This window comes from Gopherus flavomarginatus, chromosome 16 (assembly GCF_025201925.1).
Source record: "Gopherus flavomarginatus isolate rGopFla2 chromosome 16, rGopFla2.mat.asm, whole genome shotgun sequence".
Lineage (NCBI taxonomy): Eukaryota > Metazoa > Chordata > Testudines > Testudinidae > Gopherus > Gopherus flavomarginatus.
Genome location: NC_066632.1, coordinates 26,091,594 through 26,107,212, shown reverse-complemented (window position 1 = coordinate 26,107,212; position 15,619 = coordinate 26,091,594). Strand labels below are relative to the sequence as shown.

Genomic DNA, 15,619 nt, shown 5'->3' with positions numbered 1-15,619 from the left:
CCAGGGGTGATGGTAAAGAACAGAAGATAGTCGCTCAGGGGAGAGGATCCCACAACTCGCTGCTCGTTCCTTCCCCACCTCGCAGGAGAGAGAGGCTTCTTCAAATCATATTTTAATTTAACAAAAGTGATAAGAAAGAGATACACAATCACCTTAAAAACCTCCGTGCTCAGCCCTCGAGACACAGGAGCTGAACCGTGACTGCACCCGGCATCAAACACTTGCATGACAATACAGGTCAGGAAGAGGGATTGATTGTCCAAGATTGACTTTTCTGCAAAACATCTGTAAGCATCTTAAGGCAGCTCTGCTCTGCAGCAGCCCAAGCAGATGCAGCTTCCCCAAAGCTCCACTAGTGCAGAGAAGCTGCAGAGGCACATCGACAGGCGCTCTGAGGCAGGGCAGAGAGGGAACATGCCTATCACTCAGTTTCTGCCGCCTCCGCTGTGAACTGAGTTAGGCAGCCCCGGCAGCAGAGCTGCAGAAGCCACACAAGCTCAGGGGAGAAAGAACAGAACAAGCTGGTAGGTGTCCTTGGACGTGGCTGCTCTCCTGTGCTCGGTGCATGCTCAGCTCAAAGCTGCAGCAGTGAGCCTCTGGCTTTCAGTGAACAGGGAGGGAGGCCCCAGCGAAAGAGAGGCTCTGGCATCTGCCAAATGCAACAAGCTTTGCTGTATGCACTCACGATGAAAAGGCAAGCTAAGGAAGCTGGCAGCCCAGCCATAGAGAAACTCCCCCTTAACGTGAAGGGATAAGGAGCAGCAAGGTGGCTGTGGCAGCTGTCCAAGAGGAGCCAACAAGAAGCCACACGCATACAGCCCACGAGGACGTTACAGTTCTTGAGCTGCCCCCTGTGACGGCAGCCAGAACGTTACTGGATGAGTTGTGCCCTCCTGGTATGTTTCCAAGGCCCCTTAATGCACATTTTGGGGTCCCAGAGGCACTACCAGCCAACGTGTCCTTTGCAGCTGAGAACTAGAGAGCAAATCCCCAGCAGCCCATGTGTTAGAGCTCAAGGTGGATCTCCCTTGGGAAGAGCTTCCAGGTGAGGAGAGATGAAAAGCGACTGGGACAGCTCAGCTTGGAAAAGAGATGGGAGAGGGGGGAATATGAGAGAGGTCTATAAAGTCATGACTGGTGTGAAGAAAGTAAGTGTTATTTACCCCTTCTCATAATCAACCAACCAGGCAACACCCAATAAAATTAATAGGCAGCAGGTTTAAAACCCAACAATGGATCCCACAACGCCCAGTCAACCTGTGGAACTCCTTGCCAGGGGATGTGGTGAAGGCCGAGACTATAACTGGGTTCAAAAAAAGAATTAGTTAAGTTCCCAGGGGAGAGGTCCATCAATGGCTGTTAGCCAAGATGAGCAGAGACACAGCCCCATTCTCTGGGTGTCCTTAAACCTCTGACTGCCAGATCCTGGAATTGGAAGACAGGCTGGATCTCTCAGTGATTGCCCTGTTCTGTTCACTCCCTCAGAAACACTTGACACCTGCCACTAGCTGAAGCCAGGACACTGGGCTAGCAGGACTATTGGTCTGACCCAGTATGGCTGTTCTTACGCTTAGGTCCCTTCCTGGCCCTTCTAAATGAGCAGTTGGATGCCCGGCTTTACATTGTCCACTCATCCATTATGCACCAATGACTGTGACTGGCCCCGTGTTAAAACAGTGCTTCCTCCTCCCACCAACTTCAAAGCTAGAGCTAACGTCTGCCTACTGAGCTCAGGAGCGAGTGGATAGGGTGCCAGATATGGGCCACCTCTCTGCAGCCCGGGTAAAGCCCTGGTAGAAACAGTCCAAGCTGCCCCCCCGAGGGAGCACAGCTTGCACCTCCTCAGGGGTCTGGTCAGACCCTGCGGTCCTGCATACAATCATGCTGCCCTCTTCGAGGACCCCCCATTTGCACCCCCGTAGCTGGAACTTTTAGGGAGATGGATGCACATCTGCAAGGAACAGGCTAAAGACCCTTGATTCGTTTCACATAAGGCCCCCCAATAACCATCTGATGCTGAGACTCACTCCCAGCTCAGCTGCCCTTAGAACCAGGTAGCCAGAGGCAAAGAGCTCTGCAGCCCTGGTCCCCGCATCGTTCAGCCCTGCTGCCCACAGTTCCCTCTGGGAGGAGGAAGCAGGGTTTGCAGGTAAGTGACACCTGGGGGAGAAACAGTCTGACAGAGAAGCCAGCCAAGTTAACAAAGCTCCTAGAGGAAGGCTGAGCTGGGAGGGTTTGTTTTAAAGAGCTTAGTCTCAGCCTTAGAAGGAAGGTGATGAGGAATTACCTGACCTCACCCCTCCTGTCCAGTGCAGCCAGGCCACGCATTAGTTAACAGACCAAGGCAGCACAAACTAAGATTCAGTGTGGCCTGAGGTACCGTCCTGGTTTTCTTCCACCAGCCCAAAATCCAGCTTTAGCAGGGACCAGGCCTCCCTTTTCCACACCTGCACTGTGGTGTCTATACACAAGCTGGGTGTGAAGAGAATACGCCTACGTAAACCTACTGGGGTTGAGTTTGCAGGCGGATGGGTAATTATTCAAGAGAGGATTACACTGGTGAGTGTAATCCTAAAGCACAGCTTTCTGCTCACACCCACAATTGTTTGTGTAGGCCCTACCCTAAATCCCATTCATTTTGGAAATTCAGCAGTGGAATGTCAAAGACAACCTGACAAGTCAAATGAGCTATTTCCTGGCACAACTTAAAAATCAGCTTTACTCCAGCTGGGGTCCAAGTAATTCAGCAGCAGCTCTCTGAGCTGGGTGTGTGTTAGCGACCAGCAGAGCAAACTGAAGGAGGTTACAGAAAGTGCCAACCGAAAGCCGAGGTGTAATACACGGAACTGACTGACACTGCCCCGGGAAGGGGGGGAGCACTCCCCCCTCTGCTGTCAGGGACTGGGCTATATTTATCGCACGGGCTATGCACATACTAGAGACATGGACAAAGAGGAACCAGCTGTTAAAACCCAAGACCAATCCTTCAGGAAGAGGCTGGACAGTTCCAGACCCGTCTAACTGCCGGGAGCACAGGAGCTTGCAGGGCCCAGCAGAAGCAGACCAGGTTTTTGATGGATTGGGGCTGGGCTTACAAACTTGATTTGCTCCCTTGGAAAGTCTGGTCCCCGTGTGTGCAAATGGTAAATTCAATACTGGCTGCACAGATCAGGAGACTCGAAGACAGCATCTCTCAACTGAGCTCCCAGAGACACCTGCTGAGGACCCGCTCTCCCAGGCCTGTGGCAGAGCCCAGCGGGCAGGAAAGCAGGGCCGAGGGGAAAATCAGCAACAAAAATCAGATGGGGGATAAGCATGAAGCTAAGGGCCAGCCTGTGCTACCAGTGCAGTGGGAAGGGAGCGCCGCCTCCCACCTCATTTCATCTCTGGGGAAACAGGCTTCCCCACCCGCTCCGCTGAGAGCACTGCCAGATGCCCTGGCTCCAGCAGCAGGTATGGAGAACACAGTGCAAGAGTTAGACTTGGCTCCCAGGGCCAAGGCCGGGCTGCTCCCTAGGAGCCTTCTCCAGACAGCTGTGAGCTGAGCAAGCTGCCCTCCAGCACCAGGCTTTAATGCCTAGCATGGCTCTTCTGGGGCGATGAGCTGCAGGGACAAGAATCCGCTCTGCTGCAGAAGCTTTAGGAGGCCAAATCGCGACTCAGTTCTAAGGGATGCTGCTCACGCGCTGTGTCTGACGAGTTAAGCTCCCCCCAGCTCTCAGAGGGTTGTGAGACGCAGACTTCAATGGGCAGGGAATGAAGGGGAGCCACACATGAGAGGCAGGGGGCAGGTGGATGGAAGGGACATGGCTGCCTCCCTATATATCTCACATGTGGCCTTAACAGAAATGAAACAATTCCCTGATTTTTAATTAACCCTGAAGAGATTCCATGGCTCTGTCCAGCTTCCCCCACCCCGCCCCAGCAGAGAGACCATCCTTCCACACACACGGGACTGGTGTCTCTAGGGATCCTGCAGGGCACCCCCCGCTGGAGTTCTTTGGTATCACTGGGTCTGGTTCTTTACACTAGAAGTTAATGGCGTCAGCCAGAAATTCCCTGAACGCCTGGTTACTTTTAAATATCTAAAGAAAAAAAAAATAGATTCTTCTTCTTGTAAAGAGCCCTTTTAGTGTCCGACCTCGCACCTGGGACGCGCTCAGCTGTCTGCTGGAACGTACACAGGAGCTTTTCCTGTTAGTGCTTGTGGCCTCCTGCCAGGCCGAGTTCAAAGCAGCCCCCACGGGCCACGCCGCTCCTCAGCGCTGGAAGGGACGGCGAACTTTCTTCCGCCTTTTCTGCTTCGAGTCCCCTTTTGGGGCTGCACTCTCTGTCTTCGGGGCAGAAGCAGAAGGAGCTGCTGCCTGGGGGGCTTGGGGTGGCCTGAAGAAGCCCCCATTGGGCATCTGCCCTGGGGTCCCCTGAAATACGCAGTTGAAGAAGTCCTGCAGGTCTGCAGCCGAGGCAGGGCTGCCTTCAGAGGCAGTTCTGGGGGAAAACAAGAGATAGCCCTTACACATGTAGTTGGGTGTCAAAGGGCACATCAGTGGGGTCTAGTGGTTAAAGCAGGAAGTCAGGACCCTTAGGTTGTAGGGCCAGCCCTGGGAGGTTTGCAAGGGCTAGTGGGTTAGAGCAGGGGGGAGTGGCACTCAGGACTCCTGGGTTCTGTCCCCACTTCAGGGAGGCAGTGGGGGTCTAAGTGGTTTGCAGGGTCTCCTGGGTTCTAGTCTCAGCTCAATCATGGACTCTCAAGTCAGGCCACTCCCTGTCTCCTCGCCAGGGAGAGCAGCCACACAGCAAGGGAGATGTGAGGCTAAAGGGCCAGATCTTTCCAGGGGCTCAGTGACCTGCCCTCCTGTTATCTTCAGCAGCATTGGATGGCACTTGGCAGGGGTCTCTGGGATCACTGTGCTCCCATGACCCTTCCACCCTGTGGAGGAGGCAGCTGGAACTCCAGGCAGCTAGAAACAGGACAGGTTGATAGAGCGACAGATGCCGGATCGCTGGCCAGCATTGGTTTAAGGCACGTCTGTGAGGACGTGGGGAGTTCCTCCAACAGCCACAGAAAGGGGGAGTTTTATCTGTACAGAATAATCTGTCCTCAGTCCACATGGCTTAAAGCTGCAGTGCAGTGCTCTGCCCTGCCACAAGGGGGCACTGCTCCAGGGCCCAGCAACAGCACGAGTAGGAAAGGGGGGAGCGTTGCTGACCCCATCTAGGAGACTCCCAGGGACACTAGTAACTCTGCTCCCTTCGGCCTGGATGAGGGGAGGAGGATGCCAGGGGGGACTCATGGTTAGCCCCAGCTCCCCCAGAAGGGCTCGAGATCAGCAATTTGACCCATCCCCACCCACTCAGACCAAGGCAAGAGCATGAAGGAACCAGAACAGCATCCAGTACCAACCTCTGGCGTCCTCCTGAGCCAGAGCTCTGTGAGCGAAACGATATGTGATACGGGACGCGATGGGTGTCAGGAGAGATCCCAACCCGCTGGCAGCCAGCCCACTCTGCAGACAGACAGGACACACCATCAGCCAGCGCGAAGCCGCCTTAGCTCAGCGCAGGAAGCAACCGCCGCCATCTCCCCTCCAAGCCTCCGGAGCACGGGAGCCATGACGCGCTCAGGGGAAGCGGGAGGCAGCCACACCCCCGCCCTCCCCCAAGAGCTGGTGTCCTCCTCTCCAGCTGGGCTCGGTGTGCTCGACCCTGACGCAGCAGGAGCACAGGAAGGTTTAAACACAGGTTAATCAGCCTGGGGTAACTGCTAGTCAGGGGGCTGGCAAACAACTGGGCAGTTTCACGGTGTGGTCAGGCAGCCCCACGGACACCCCCGTACCTGTGATGTCATAGACTTTCCCATCCATCAGGGCGAAGTAGGTGATTTTCAATCCCAGCATGCTCGATTCGGCCCAGAAGTCTCCCTCCTTGGCAGGGTGCAGCTTGCCACACTCCGCACAGTAGCGAGCGCTGAGCGGATCTCGGTCCATCTCGAACCTCCTAGAGCAGCAGGGAGATTTTCAAACACCATTCGAGCAGGGCCAGCTTTGCTGGCCTCCCTCCCACAGCACCCCAAATTCCCAGAATGCTCTGGGACAACCCGCACCACAGAACACTTGTGCTGAAGGAAGAGGCACAGTGGCCTTAAACGCAGCTAACTGGGAAAGCCAGGACATGAGTCCACCAGCTGCAGGACTGTCTGGCTGCTGCATTCCAGCCACCACGCAGGGCCAGGCCCACTCCTGAGCCCCAGGCCCCATGCAGGGATAACTCTCCACGCCCCAGGCTGCAGCACCTACTTGTGCTTTCCCTGGCACTTGCTGCACATCATGGTGTTCATGGCCTCCTTCAGGTCTTCCCGCAGCTTGGTGAGGAACTCAGTCATGGACCTGGTCAGCTCGCTCTCCGCCATCCGCTTGCTGCAATCACAACAGCATGGGAGCGAGTCACGCCCCAGGCAGGGAGCCTCTGCACCCAGCAGTCAGCCCCTGCCCAACCCTGCTGGGCTCGGGCCCCATCGGCACAGGGCTGGCTTTGCACGAGGCGCTTGCTGTGGCCAGTGTGGGGCACACATCCTTACCTCTTTCCCAGGCCCTCGCTGGCCGAGATGGGGGTGGCAGAAGCCCGGCACTAGAACAGCACTTGGGAGGCCACCGTGCTGGGCAGCTGGGCTTAGAGGCCTCCGCTCTGTCCCATCAACCTGGGTCTGACGCCGCACCGCTCGCAGCACCAGCCTGTGCAGCATGGTAAGCCCTCCTCCCCACCCCACCCATTTGCTCCCGTCACCTGTGGCGGCTCCTCACTAACCAAGGCAGTAAGCACTCTAGGACAGGGACTGTCCATAGGACACATTTGTACAGCTCCTAGCACAACAGCGCCCACACCCTGACCTGGGCCCAACCGTAACACTGATCACAGGTGAGAAGAGAACAACAGCCTGAGGGATTTCACTTATAATTGGAAATTCCCACGTGCCAGTTCTCTGACAGGGGACCGGATTCTGTCTAAGAGCGGCTTTTAAAGGGTATTTAAGTACAGGATGTTTCTCTGTTAAAGCCCTCGTGCTCTGCCTTTGCTCTCATGACCAACAGCTCACGAAAAGCCTCACTCACAAATTCCTGGCTGTGTCTTCCCAGCCGAGCGCAGGAGGTTCACCCACACTCAGGCCTGAAAGCAACATCTCGCAGTGGCGAGTACTAGAAGAGGACTGGTCCCACTCAAGACTCCCATCCGAAGGTGCCAGCCTTGCTCCCCCAGTCAGCAGGGAAGTAGAAGTCCCATGGCAGAGCACTGACTTTGGTGAGCAGCTCAGATCAGCAAGTCACAGTGGGACTGATTAGCACAGCCCAAGATCCCAGACTACCTTCCTCCCCGTCGCCCGTCCCTCGAGTACACGGAGGAGGCCATGTTCTCTAATCCGTCACCAGCGACCACAGGCACCCCTCCATCCCTCGCCTGTCCTGCCTTAGGGGGTGGGAAGGGGCCCCCCACTCACATCTCGTACTCTTTCCTCTTCTCTGGGTTGCTCACGATGTCCCAGGCGGCTCGCAGCACCTTGAAGGCTTCCTCCGCCCGCGGATGCTTGTTCTTGTCAGGATGAACCTGCGAAGCAAGACACGGAAACCTGAGAACACCGAGAGGCTCCTTCGGCACTGCCCTCGTCTGCTGCGAGGGGTCTGGCTGGGATGGAGCCCCCTCCAGAGGCAGGACAGCACAGCCAGGTGGGTCTGGGGGGAGAAAGGAGGGGGTGCTACATGGCCTCAGACGAGGCCAACTGGTCCACTCTGGTGTGGGTGAGGCCAGGCTACTGAGCTGGCAAGCCTCAGCCCCCACCTGCCGCTCCTGGGGTCCTGACCCCTGACTGGCAGTTCCTTGCCCTCCTTCTCAGGCAGCGCAAGCAGAGCAGCAAAGGCAGGAGGGCTCCCCATCCCGGCCTGCACAAAAACGGGGTGCCCAGCTGATGGGCTGAGGCAGAAGGGCTGGCCAGCACCAAGGGGAGCCTCAAAGACATCAAGCGCTCCCAGCGCGGCCCCCGCCATGACTCCACGGTGCTCGCATGGTGACTCCACCTGACAAAGCTGTGTCAGGACATGCCGCCACCACCCTGGGGTGTCAGGGCTCGGAAAGCGCCCCAAGGCGCTGCTGCCCTGGCCTGCTCCTCCAGGGTCCACCTGACCCTGACAGGTCCCTACAGAGCTCGGCTTGTCCCGCCTCACCCCAGCCAGCACAGTCAGAGCACAGCCGATGGCGCTGAACTAGGGGCACAGTGGAGCAGACAGAATTACAAGAGGAGGCAGATGCACCTTGGGGCCAGGAAGCACGCGAAGGCTGCCCCAGGCCGTGACTCTTTAGAGGAACCCAGGAAAACAGGAAGCACATGGGCCAAAACGTCAAGCAGAATTTTCACTTTATAAAGGACATGGAAAGCGCAGCGTCCCCCGCTGAGATACCAGGCAGCTCCAGGAACTAGAGTCAGTCAGCTGCTCAGCCCTGCAGCCCGTGCCAACCTCAGCACCAGCTTAACTCGGGAGCTGCTGCCAGTGCCGCCAGCGATTAACCCAGATCCCCATGCCACTGGCGAGGCCTTGCGGTGGACCCACCAAAGCAAGGGATTCACAGGAAGGAATGTGAGTCTCACCCCAGCTCTGAAACAGACACGTTACATGGCCTTTGGACAAGTCACCCTAATTGTGCATCTCAGTTTACCCATCTGTAGTATGGGGGCGGGGTTAAGCATATTGAGCCTTAGTGGGGGAGGCTAGAGAAGAGTGGCTCACTCCCCCCTGTAAGAGGGCAGTGCAGCTCGAATGGAGTTCCTGCCTCATGCCCCCCAGGTGCTCGGGTGCCATGGGGCTGGCTGGGAAGTCCGTCCCCCACCACACTCACCAGCACGGCCAGCTGACGATAGGCCTTCTTCAGCTCCGTGTCTGAAGCAGTCACCTCCAGCCCCAGCACCTGAAAGGGGTTCAGCTCTTCCTCAGGCACGTCGGCCAGGGCTAGCAGCCGTGCCACCTCCTCGCTGGGCTGGTAGCGCCCCCCCATGCCAGGATCAGGGCCAGCCACAGCCTCTCCCAGTCCATCGGTCCTTAGTCCTTTGGATGCCCCAAGCAGCCCTCTCCACTTTTGCAGCAAGTGGGACACGTACTTGCAAGTCCTGGTTTCTCTGAAGAGAGCCCATGTTCTGCGGAGGAAGGGAGAGTCCAGGAGCGAGAGGAGCCGGGCCACGCTGCTGGTTCTGCCCAGCTTAGCTGCCCCAGCAAGGAGCAGGGACTTGGAGACTCGCCAGCACAGCCGCAGGCTGCCTAGGAGCAGCATGAGCACCAGAAAGAGCAGGGCACCCAGCATCTTGAGCAGCCGCCACAGCCAGTTCCCCCAGGAACCCAGCCACCGGGCCGCCTTCCCCAAGCTGCCTTTGGCCCGCTGGCTCCACGTCCTCATGCTGGCTTGGGCGGAGCCCAGGTCCCAGGCGTCGAGCTGGCAGCAGGAGTACAGGACCCTCCCACCAGCTTCCACATACTCGCCACACTCATGGGTGATGACCAGCACCAGCTTGATGAGCTTCTTGAAACAGGAGACGCAGACCCAGGCCAGCTCCTCCAGCTGCTTGGGGACCTCCGCTTTTAGGTGGCGCTGCCGGTCCGCATGGCTCCTCTTCCTGGCCTGCTTGTGCTTCCCGCCAGCCGGCGCAGATCTACCCTCCCGCTTGGCATTCTCCTTCCCCTCCTCGTCCTTCATGCTAGAGCGGTGCCTCTGGCGTCTCCCATTCTTCCTGCCGCTGAGCACCCTGCCAGAGTCGAAAGGGTCCTCGCTGGCCTTGGACACGCCGTCATCTTCCTCGTCTTCCTCCTGGCCCTGCAGTGATGGCGCTGAATCAGGACCAAAGGCTTCATCCTCGGCTCCAGGGAACTCTGAAGCCCAGCGCTGGCAGGTGATGCTACACGAGCAGTTCCCCTTTTCCAAATAAGTCCTGGAGGGATCCAAACTCTCCCCCTGACAACTACAGGAACTGGACAGACCGGAGCCAGGGGCACTGTACTCAGAAAAGTGCAAGCCATCCTCTTCAAGCAGCCCCAGCGGTACTCGGTCACAGCTTCCATTCCAACCAACACCCTCCCCTGCGGTGCAGGCAGTCCTCTGCCCGCCGCCTTCTGGAAAGTCCTGATGGGAAGAATGGCCGGCCTCCTCCACCTTCCCTAGCCTCTCAGCTGATGGTTCGGCTAGCAGTGTCTCACGTACGTTAGGAGTCCCAGCAGCAGCTGGCCCATGAGCCTCCATCGGTTCCAAGCCTTTGGTGGCTCCGTGGAGCTGTTTCGACCAGCTCTGGCTCGGAGATGTACGCTCTGGGCCTTCAGGACTGCAGCATTCTTGGAAGAACTGGCTGCCGTTAGGCCCAGTGCTTCCCGGATCTCCAAAACTTGAGAACAAGGGTCTGTTATCCACACCAGGGCTGGCACCTGGTGCACCCCTGCCCTCTGAGAACTCGCCACTCCGGCAGCAGGAACTATCTGGTTTGGTTTCACACATCCCTCCTCCTCCAGACATTTGCTTCTCCACTGCCTTGCCCCCAGTGCCATCCTGGACCAGCATGGGCTAAGTTACTGCTGTCATTTTGTAGCCTTTATCCTGTAAATTAAAAAAAAATAAAATAAAATCAAAGGCTTCAAAACCAGGCTTACGGCCAAGACACAGAAGGTGAGGGATCGAAGGGCAGCCCTGGCCATGAATCGCAAGTGGTCTCCAAGGCTCGTTCTCAACCCCCCAGTCCATGCGACTGGACCTACCTTCTGATGCACACTGAGAGCAGAGCAGACTGGGGGCCCCTGGAGGGGAGACAGAGCTTCCCCCACCTCAGCTCCTTCCTAGACAGCAGCAACCACCCAAGAGCTGCTTGCGAGGAGCCACCGAGATCGGCAGAGGCTCGCAGCCGGATCCCAGGTATTCAGCTCGCAAAGCTCGACCCCAGGGGCCCGCGAACTCGCCTCTCAGCGCGCAGCGGTTGTGGGAAGCGGAGGCTCGTGCTAGGCGGAACTCCCAGCACTGGCCCCCGCCCGAGTCCCCGGCTGCAGGAAGGAGAAGCGACCCGCTGCGAGGGGTCACCGCGGAGCGCAGCGCAGCGCGGCGGCCGCCGGCGGGGAGAACGGAGCGGTGTGCGGGCAGCGGGCCGGGCTACACACCGCCCACGCGACAGGCCTGCGGAACGGGCGTCAGCCGCCCCGCTGGAGGTAACCCCGTCCGCGGCCCGGAGCCCTGCCCCGGTGCCGGCCACGCTCCTCAGTGCGCGGTGCGAGACCCGCCGCCGGCCCCGTTCCCGGAGCGCGACCCGCGGACTGAGCGTCCCGGTCCGAGTCCGGCCCGGCGCGGCCCGGCGCGGGGCTGGGTCCGAGCGGGGGGGAGGGGCGGGCTGGGCCCAGTCACCGCACGTGTCGCGCCCCCCCCCGGGGAACCGGCGCTGCGCTGCCGGGGTCAGACAGGCCTGGCCCGGCCCCAGCACTGACCGGGGGGGGGGGGGGGGATCGTCCCGCTACCTCCGGGACCCCCCCGCGGGTACCGCCACGAACGGGGGCTCGGCCCGGGGGGGCGGGAACTCACCTGATCCCGGGGGGGAGTCTCCGCCTCCTCCTCTGGCCCCCCCGTCTCGCTGCATTTCCGGCTTCCGCTCGCCGTGACCGCGGCGGCTTCTACTTCCGGGGGAGAGGGCGGGGCTGCCGAGCGTCCCGCCCCCCTGCCCCTTAAAGGGCCAGCGCCCCAGAAACCCTGCGGGGCTGCGCCATGTGCTGAGCGCGTCAGGTCTCAGCCTGGGGCAGGGGCAGCGGGTTTGAATCGGGCCCCTGCCCCTCCCCAAGCCAGCCAGTTCCCCCCCCCGGGGCCAGATCACCCCACACCCCTGAGCCAGCCGGTCCCCCGCACCCCGATGCTCCATCACCCTTGGTGCTACCCAGCCCCCTCCCCAGCAGCCTCCGCAGAAAAAGAGTCAAAAGAGACAGAGCCGGGACTTCTGGGACCTATTGCTGCTCTGCCCTGGCCGGCTGGGTGACCTTGGGCAGGTCACGACTCCGCTCAGTGCCTCGGTTTCCCCATCTGTAAAATGGGGATAATGACTTTGTAACACACCACGAGACCCCTTGATGAGAAGAGCTCAGTGGGGCTAGTGTTACTGTTAGTGTTACACTCTGTGGGGCAGAGGCAATCTCCTTGTTCTGGGTCTGTGCCGCACCTGGCGCAAGGGGGCTACCAGGCAGATAGGACATAAAACAGCTGTTGAGAAAAACCCTCTGCTCCCCAGGTGTTTCTGCTTGGAGATTCCCAGATGAGAAGGATCAGCCCTTTCTCCAGCAGACAGCAATGTGTCCCTCGAACCCTGTTCCAGCCTGCTGGCCAGGAGGCAGCACCCATTGCTGTTTCCGTTGGCTCAGGGAAGGGGGTGTCTGGCCGCATTGATGCGAAGCAGATCTGCACGGGAGGGCATTCCGAGCCTAGGTGCTGGGACTAGGAGTGGTTGGGGGGCTGCCATGTCCCCCGGCTTGAAGCGGTTTCTATCATCTGCAGGGTTTACAGTTTGGTTCAATAGTTCTCAGCCCCCCACTATACACATTGTTCCAACCTCCCTGATCCCGAGTGCGACTCCCAAGCGACTTCTTGGTGGAGCCCGTAACTCGGGGGGGCAGAGATGGCGCTTGGGAGAGTCCCGGACACTTCACAGCTGGATCATGGGCAAAACAACCTGATGCAGAGGAAGGAACAGTCGTCCACACACACGCCCCACACATACAGGTGGGGCCAAACTTCTCCCTGGTGTAACTCCACTGGGGCCAACTGAGTTGCACTGGGTATGAATTCGGCCCATGATCCCTCACAGTTCAGACCGGGGCCTTCTTGTCTCCCATCTGCCCCTTTCCTCCAACACTTTGGGACTTCCCTTACAGGCCCCGAAAAGATAAGGCCGGATCCTGACCTCAGCTGTCCTGTTGTAAATCCACAGTATCTCCGTTGGAGCCGATCCGGATTTACACCCATATAAACAGGACCAGGAACTAGGCCTACAATTGGATGTAGAGAGGGGAACCGAGCCTTTGGGCTGGTTCGTACCTCCTGGGTCAAGCCCCTCCAGAGAAGTGAACCCTGGAGACAGTGGGTCCTTTCCCATCATGTGACCTTAATTAACCAACCTCAACTCCTGTTGTTTCCATTGGATGTCATCTTCTTCCTTTCTACCATAATGTGCATCACACTGCAGCCTGCTGTTAAACAGCCGGAGTGCTCCACCCCAGAGACAGCTGCATTTCCCTTCCGGGTAACTGATCCTTGTTCATTGTCACTGTGCCCTGGTATACAACTACCAGGCTCCACCCCAGAGACAGCTGCATTTCCCTCCCAGGTAACTGATCCTTGTTCATTGTCACTGTGCCCTGGTATAGAACTACCAGGCTCCACCCCAGAGACAGCTGCATTTCGGTGTTGGGCAGCTGAACCCTGTGAAGTGTTGTTCTCCTGGGTGAGGCACTTGGCATTTGTACTTTGTACATCACATTGGGCTCCCCCATGAAAGGAGCTAAACAAAAGGAAGATGGTATCAGAGGGTCTTTGTGTTTCCTTAGCACTGGGACAGTCATCAGGCAGCCCAGAGGCCAAATCTGGAGCGCCAGGCACTTGTGAACACACCCCACCATCTTTTCATTTACTTATTATCATTATTGTTATTTTTGTATTATTTTCTCTGGAGTCTGGACCTTGACCGAGAAATTTGGACCTTGAAAAAAGATCATTGGCTCCCCTGGTCTTAGCAGCTTCTTTCTAGGGGTAGTGACTGGCTTGACCAACGTTAACTCCTGCTCTGGCCCCCTCTGCCAGGCGCTCCTGGTTCTCCAGCCCAGGAAGAGGGCACCATGGGGTCTGTGACTAGATGAGGCAGCAACTCAGTAGCAGAGCCTGGCCCTTACGACTCAAGAAAGAATTTGACTTCTGGACATAGGATGCTGGGAGTCCTGGTTCCCAGTCCCATGGACCAACCCACCAGCCCCCAGTCCACTCCCAGAGCTGGGACAGAACCCAGGAGTCCTAGATCCCAGCCCACCAGGCTTTAACCCACTAAGCCCCCCTCTCAGAGCTGGGGAGAGAACCCAGGAGTCCTGCTCTGAGTCCCCCTGCACTAACCTCCCCCTGTGGTGGCCAGAGGACTTTGCTGACCCTGTTGCTAGCATGTGCAACCCCCCTGGGCCCTGCCAGCTCAATGCGGGAGGATGCTGCCCATCACTATGAAGGTGGGGCAGGCGTTGGGGAGGCCCCTACGGCTGCCCCAGCCCCTCTGCCAGGAGGTGCCCGCTGCCTGGCTCTGGCTGACGCAGCGGCTGTGGGGCTTGGCTGGCTGATCATGTGCCGCGTTCCCTCGACCTCGGCGCTGGGGAGACACAAAGCTCCCTCTGTCTCCAGGGTCTGGGCCTGAGAGCTTCCACTGTGCCATGGAGGAAGGAGGGGGCCGGCGGGGGGAGGGGTGCTGTTCTGCATTGTTCCAAAACACGGTGTCCACCGTGGCCTTCCGCTTCCCCAAGGGCTGGGGCGTGAGAGACAGCGAGAGCTAGCACTGAGTTAGACCGAGGTCTGGCAGTCCAGGCTCCTGGGTTCTGTTCCCAGTGTCCTCATTCTGTGCCTCAGTTTCCCCACAGGTAACATAGGAAAAATGACATTGACATGCCTCTCTTGGTCCTGATTCAGCCCTAGGCTCCCCCACCTCACCCTTGCAACAGCTCTGCCAGTGCCCCTCATTCCCGACCCACAGCCCCCTGATCTCCCAGCCCTGGGCTCCCCCCACCCCCAGCTCTGCCAGTGTCCCTCAATTCTGACTTGCAGCCCCCTGCTAGCGGAGCCCTGGGCTGCCCCCCCACCAGCTCTGCCAGTGCCCCTCAGCCCCGACCTGCAGTCCCTGTTATCCCAGCCCTGGACTCCTGCCTTACCCCCCACCAGCTCCGCCGGTGCCCCTCACTCCCAACCCGCAGCCCCCTGCTAGCCCGGCCCAGAGACCTGCAATGCCCCTCACTCCTGATCCATGCAGAGCCAGACAGAAAGTCCCTTCACATCCTGGCTGCAAACCTGCTGTCCTGTGGGGAGGGCGGGGCGAGGTGCACTGGCGGGGGGGTCGGCTCTGGAGTTGGGGGAGCGAGGAGGGTGGCAGCCTGCTTGGGGGAAGCCCAGGGCCATGGGGCCCCAGGCGCGGTGGCTGTGTCACATGCTGGGCAAGGCTTCAAGCCTGACCCCTAGGCATGGCTATAGGCTTAGCTCTGGGCAGCTGGTGCTTCGTCTTCCTGCCCCTCTCACATGCTGGGGTGAGGGGCACCCGTGCCAGCCCCACACTTCACCAGTGGGCAAGGGGCTGCCTGGCCTAGCTCCCCTGCTCTGCAGCCCCCTGCACTCCCCGCCCTTCATGCACAGGAGCCGTGCCCAGGCTTGGAGGGCTGGTCATTTCCCAGGCCTGCCCCCCACCCCCCTCCAAGGAGCGCTCTCTAGCCGTTGTCAGGGGAACCCAGGAGTCCGGCGACCCAGTAAGGAGGAAGATGAGATCCAGCCGCTCCCCAGCCCTGGATGGCAAAGAGACTCCTGGCGTCTCTCTCCCGCTGATGCCAGCTCGCGC

The 15,619-nt window shown here is 58.9% G+C and overlaps 1 protein-coding gene across 2 annotated transcripts; it reads right to left on the bottom strand.

Moving 5' to 3' along the window:
- Positions 1–96: 96 nt before the first annotated feature.
- DNAJC14 (DnaJ heat shock protein family (Hsp40) member C14) lies at positions 97–11,687 on the bottom strand. 2 transcript variants are annotated; one of them, XM_050924698.1, is made up of 7 exons: positions 11,587–11,687; positions 8,884–10,620; positions 7,493–7,599; positions 6,297–6,416; positions 5,837–5,997; positions 5,405–5,507; positions 97–4,488 (listed from the first exon to the last, which is right to left on the bottom strand). In XM_050924698.1, exons 2-7 carry the CDS (start codon positions 10,582–10,584, stop codon positions 4,260–4,262), a joined length of 2,421 nt encoding a protein of 806 aa, XP_050780655.1. In that variant the 5' UTR covers positions 10,585–10,620; positions 11,587–11,687; the 3' UTR covers positions 97–4,259. The 2 variants fall into 2 exon arrangements, with proteins under 2 accessions (XP_050780655.1, XP_050780656.1); XM_050924699.1 differs by lacking the exon at positions 5,405–5,507.
- Between the last annotated feature and the right edge of the window lie 3,932 nt (positions 11,688–15,619).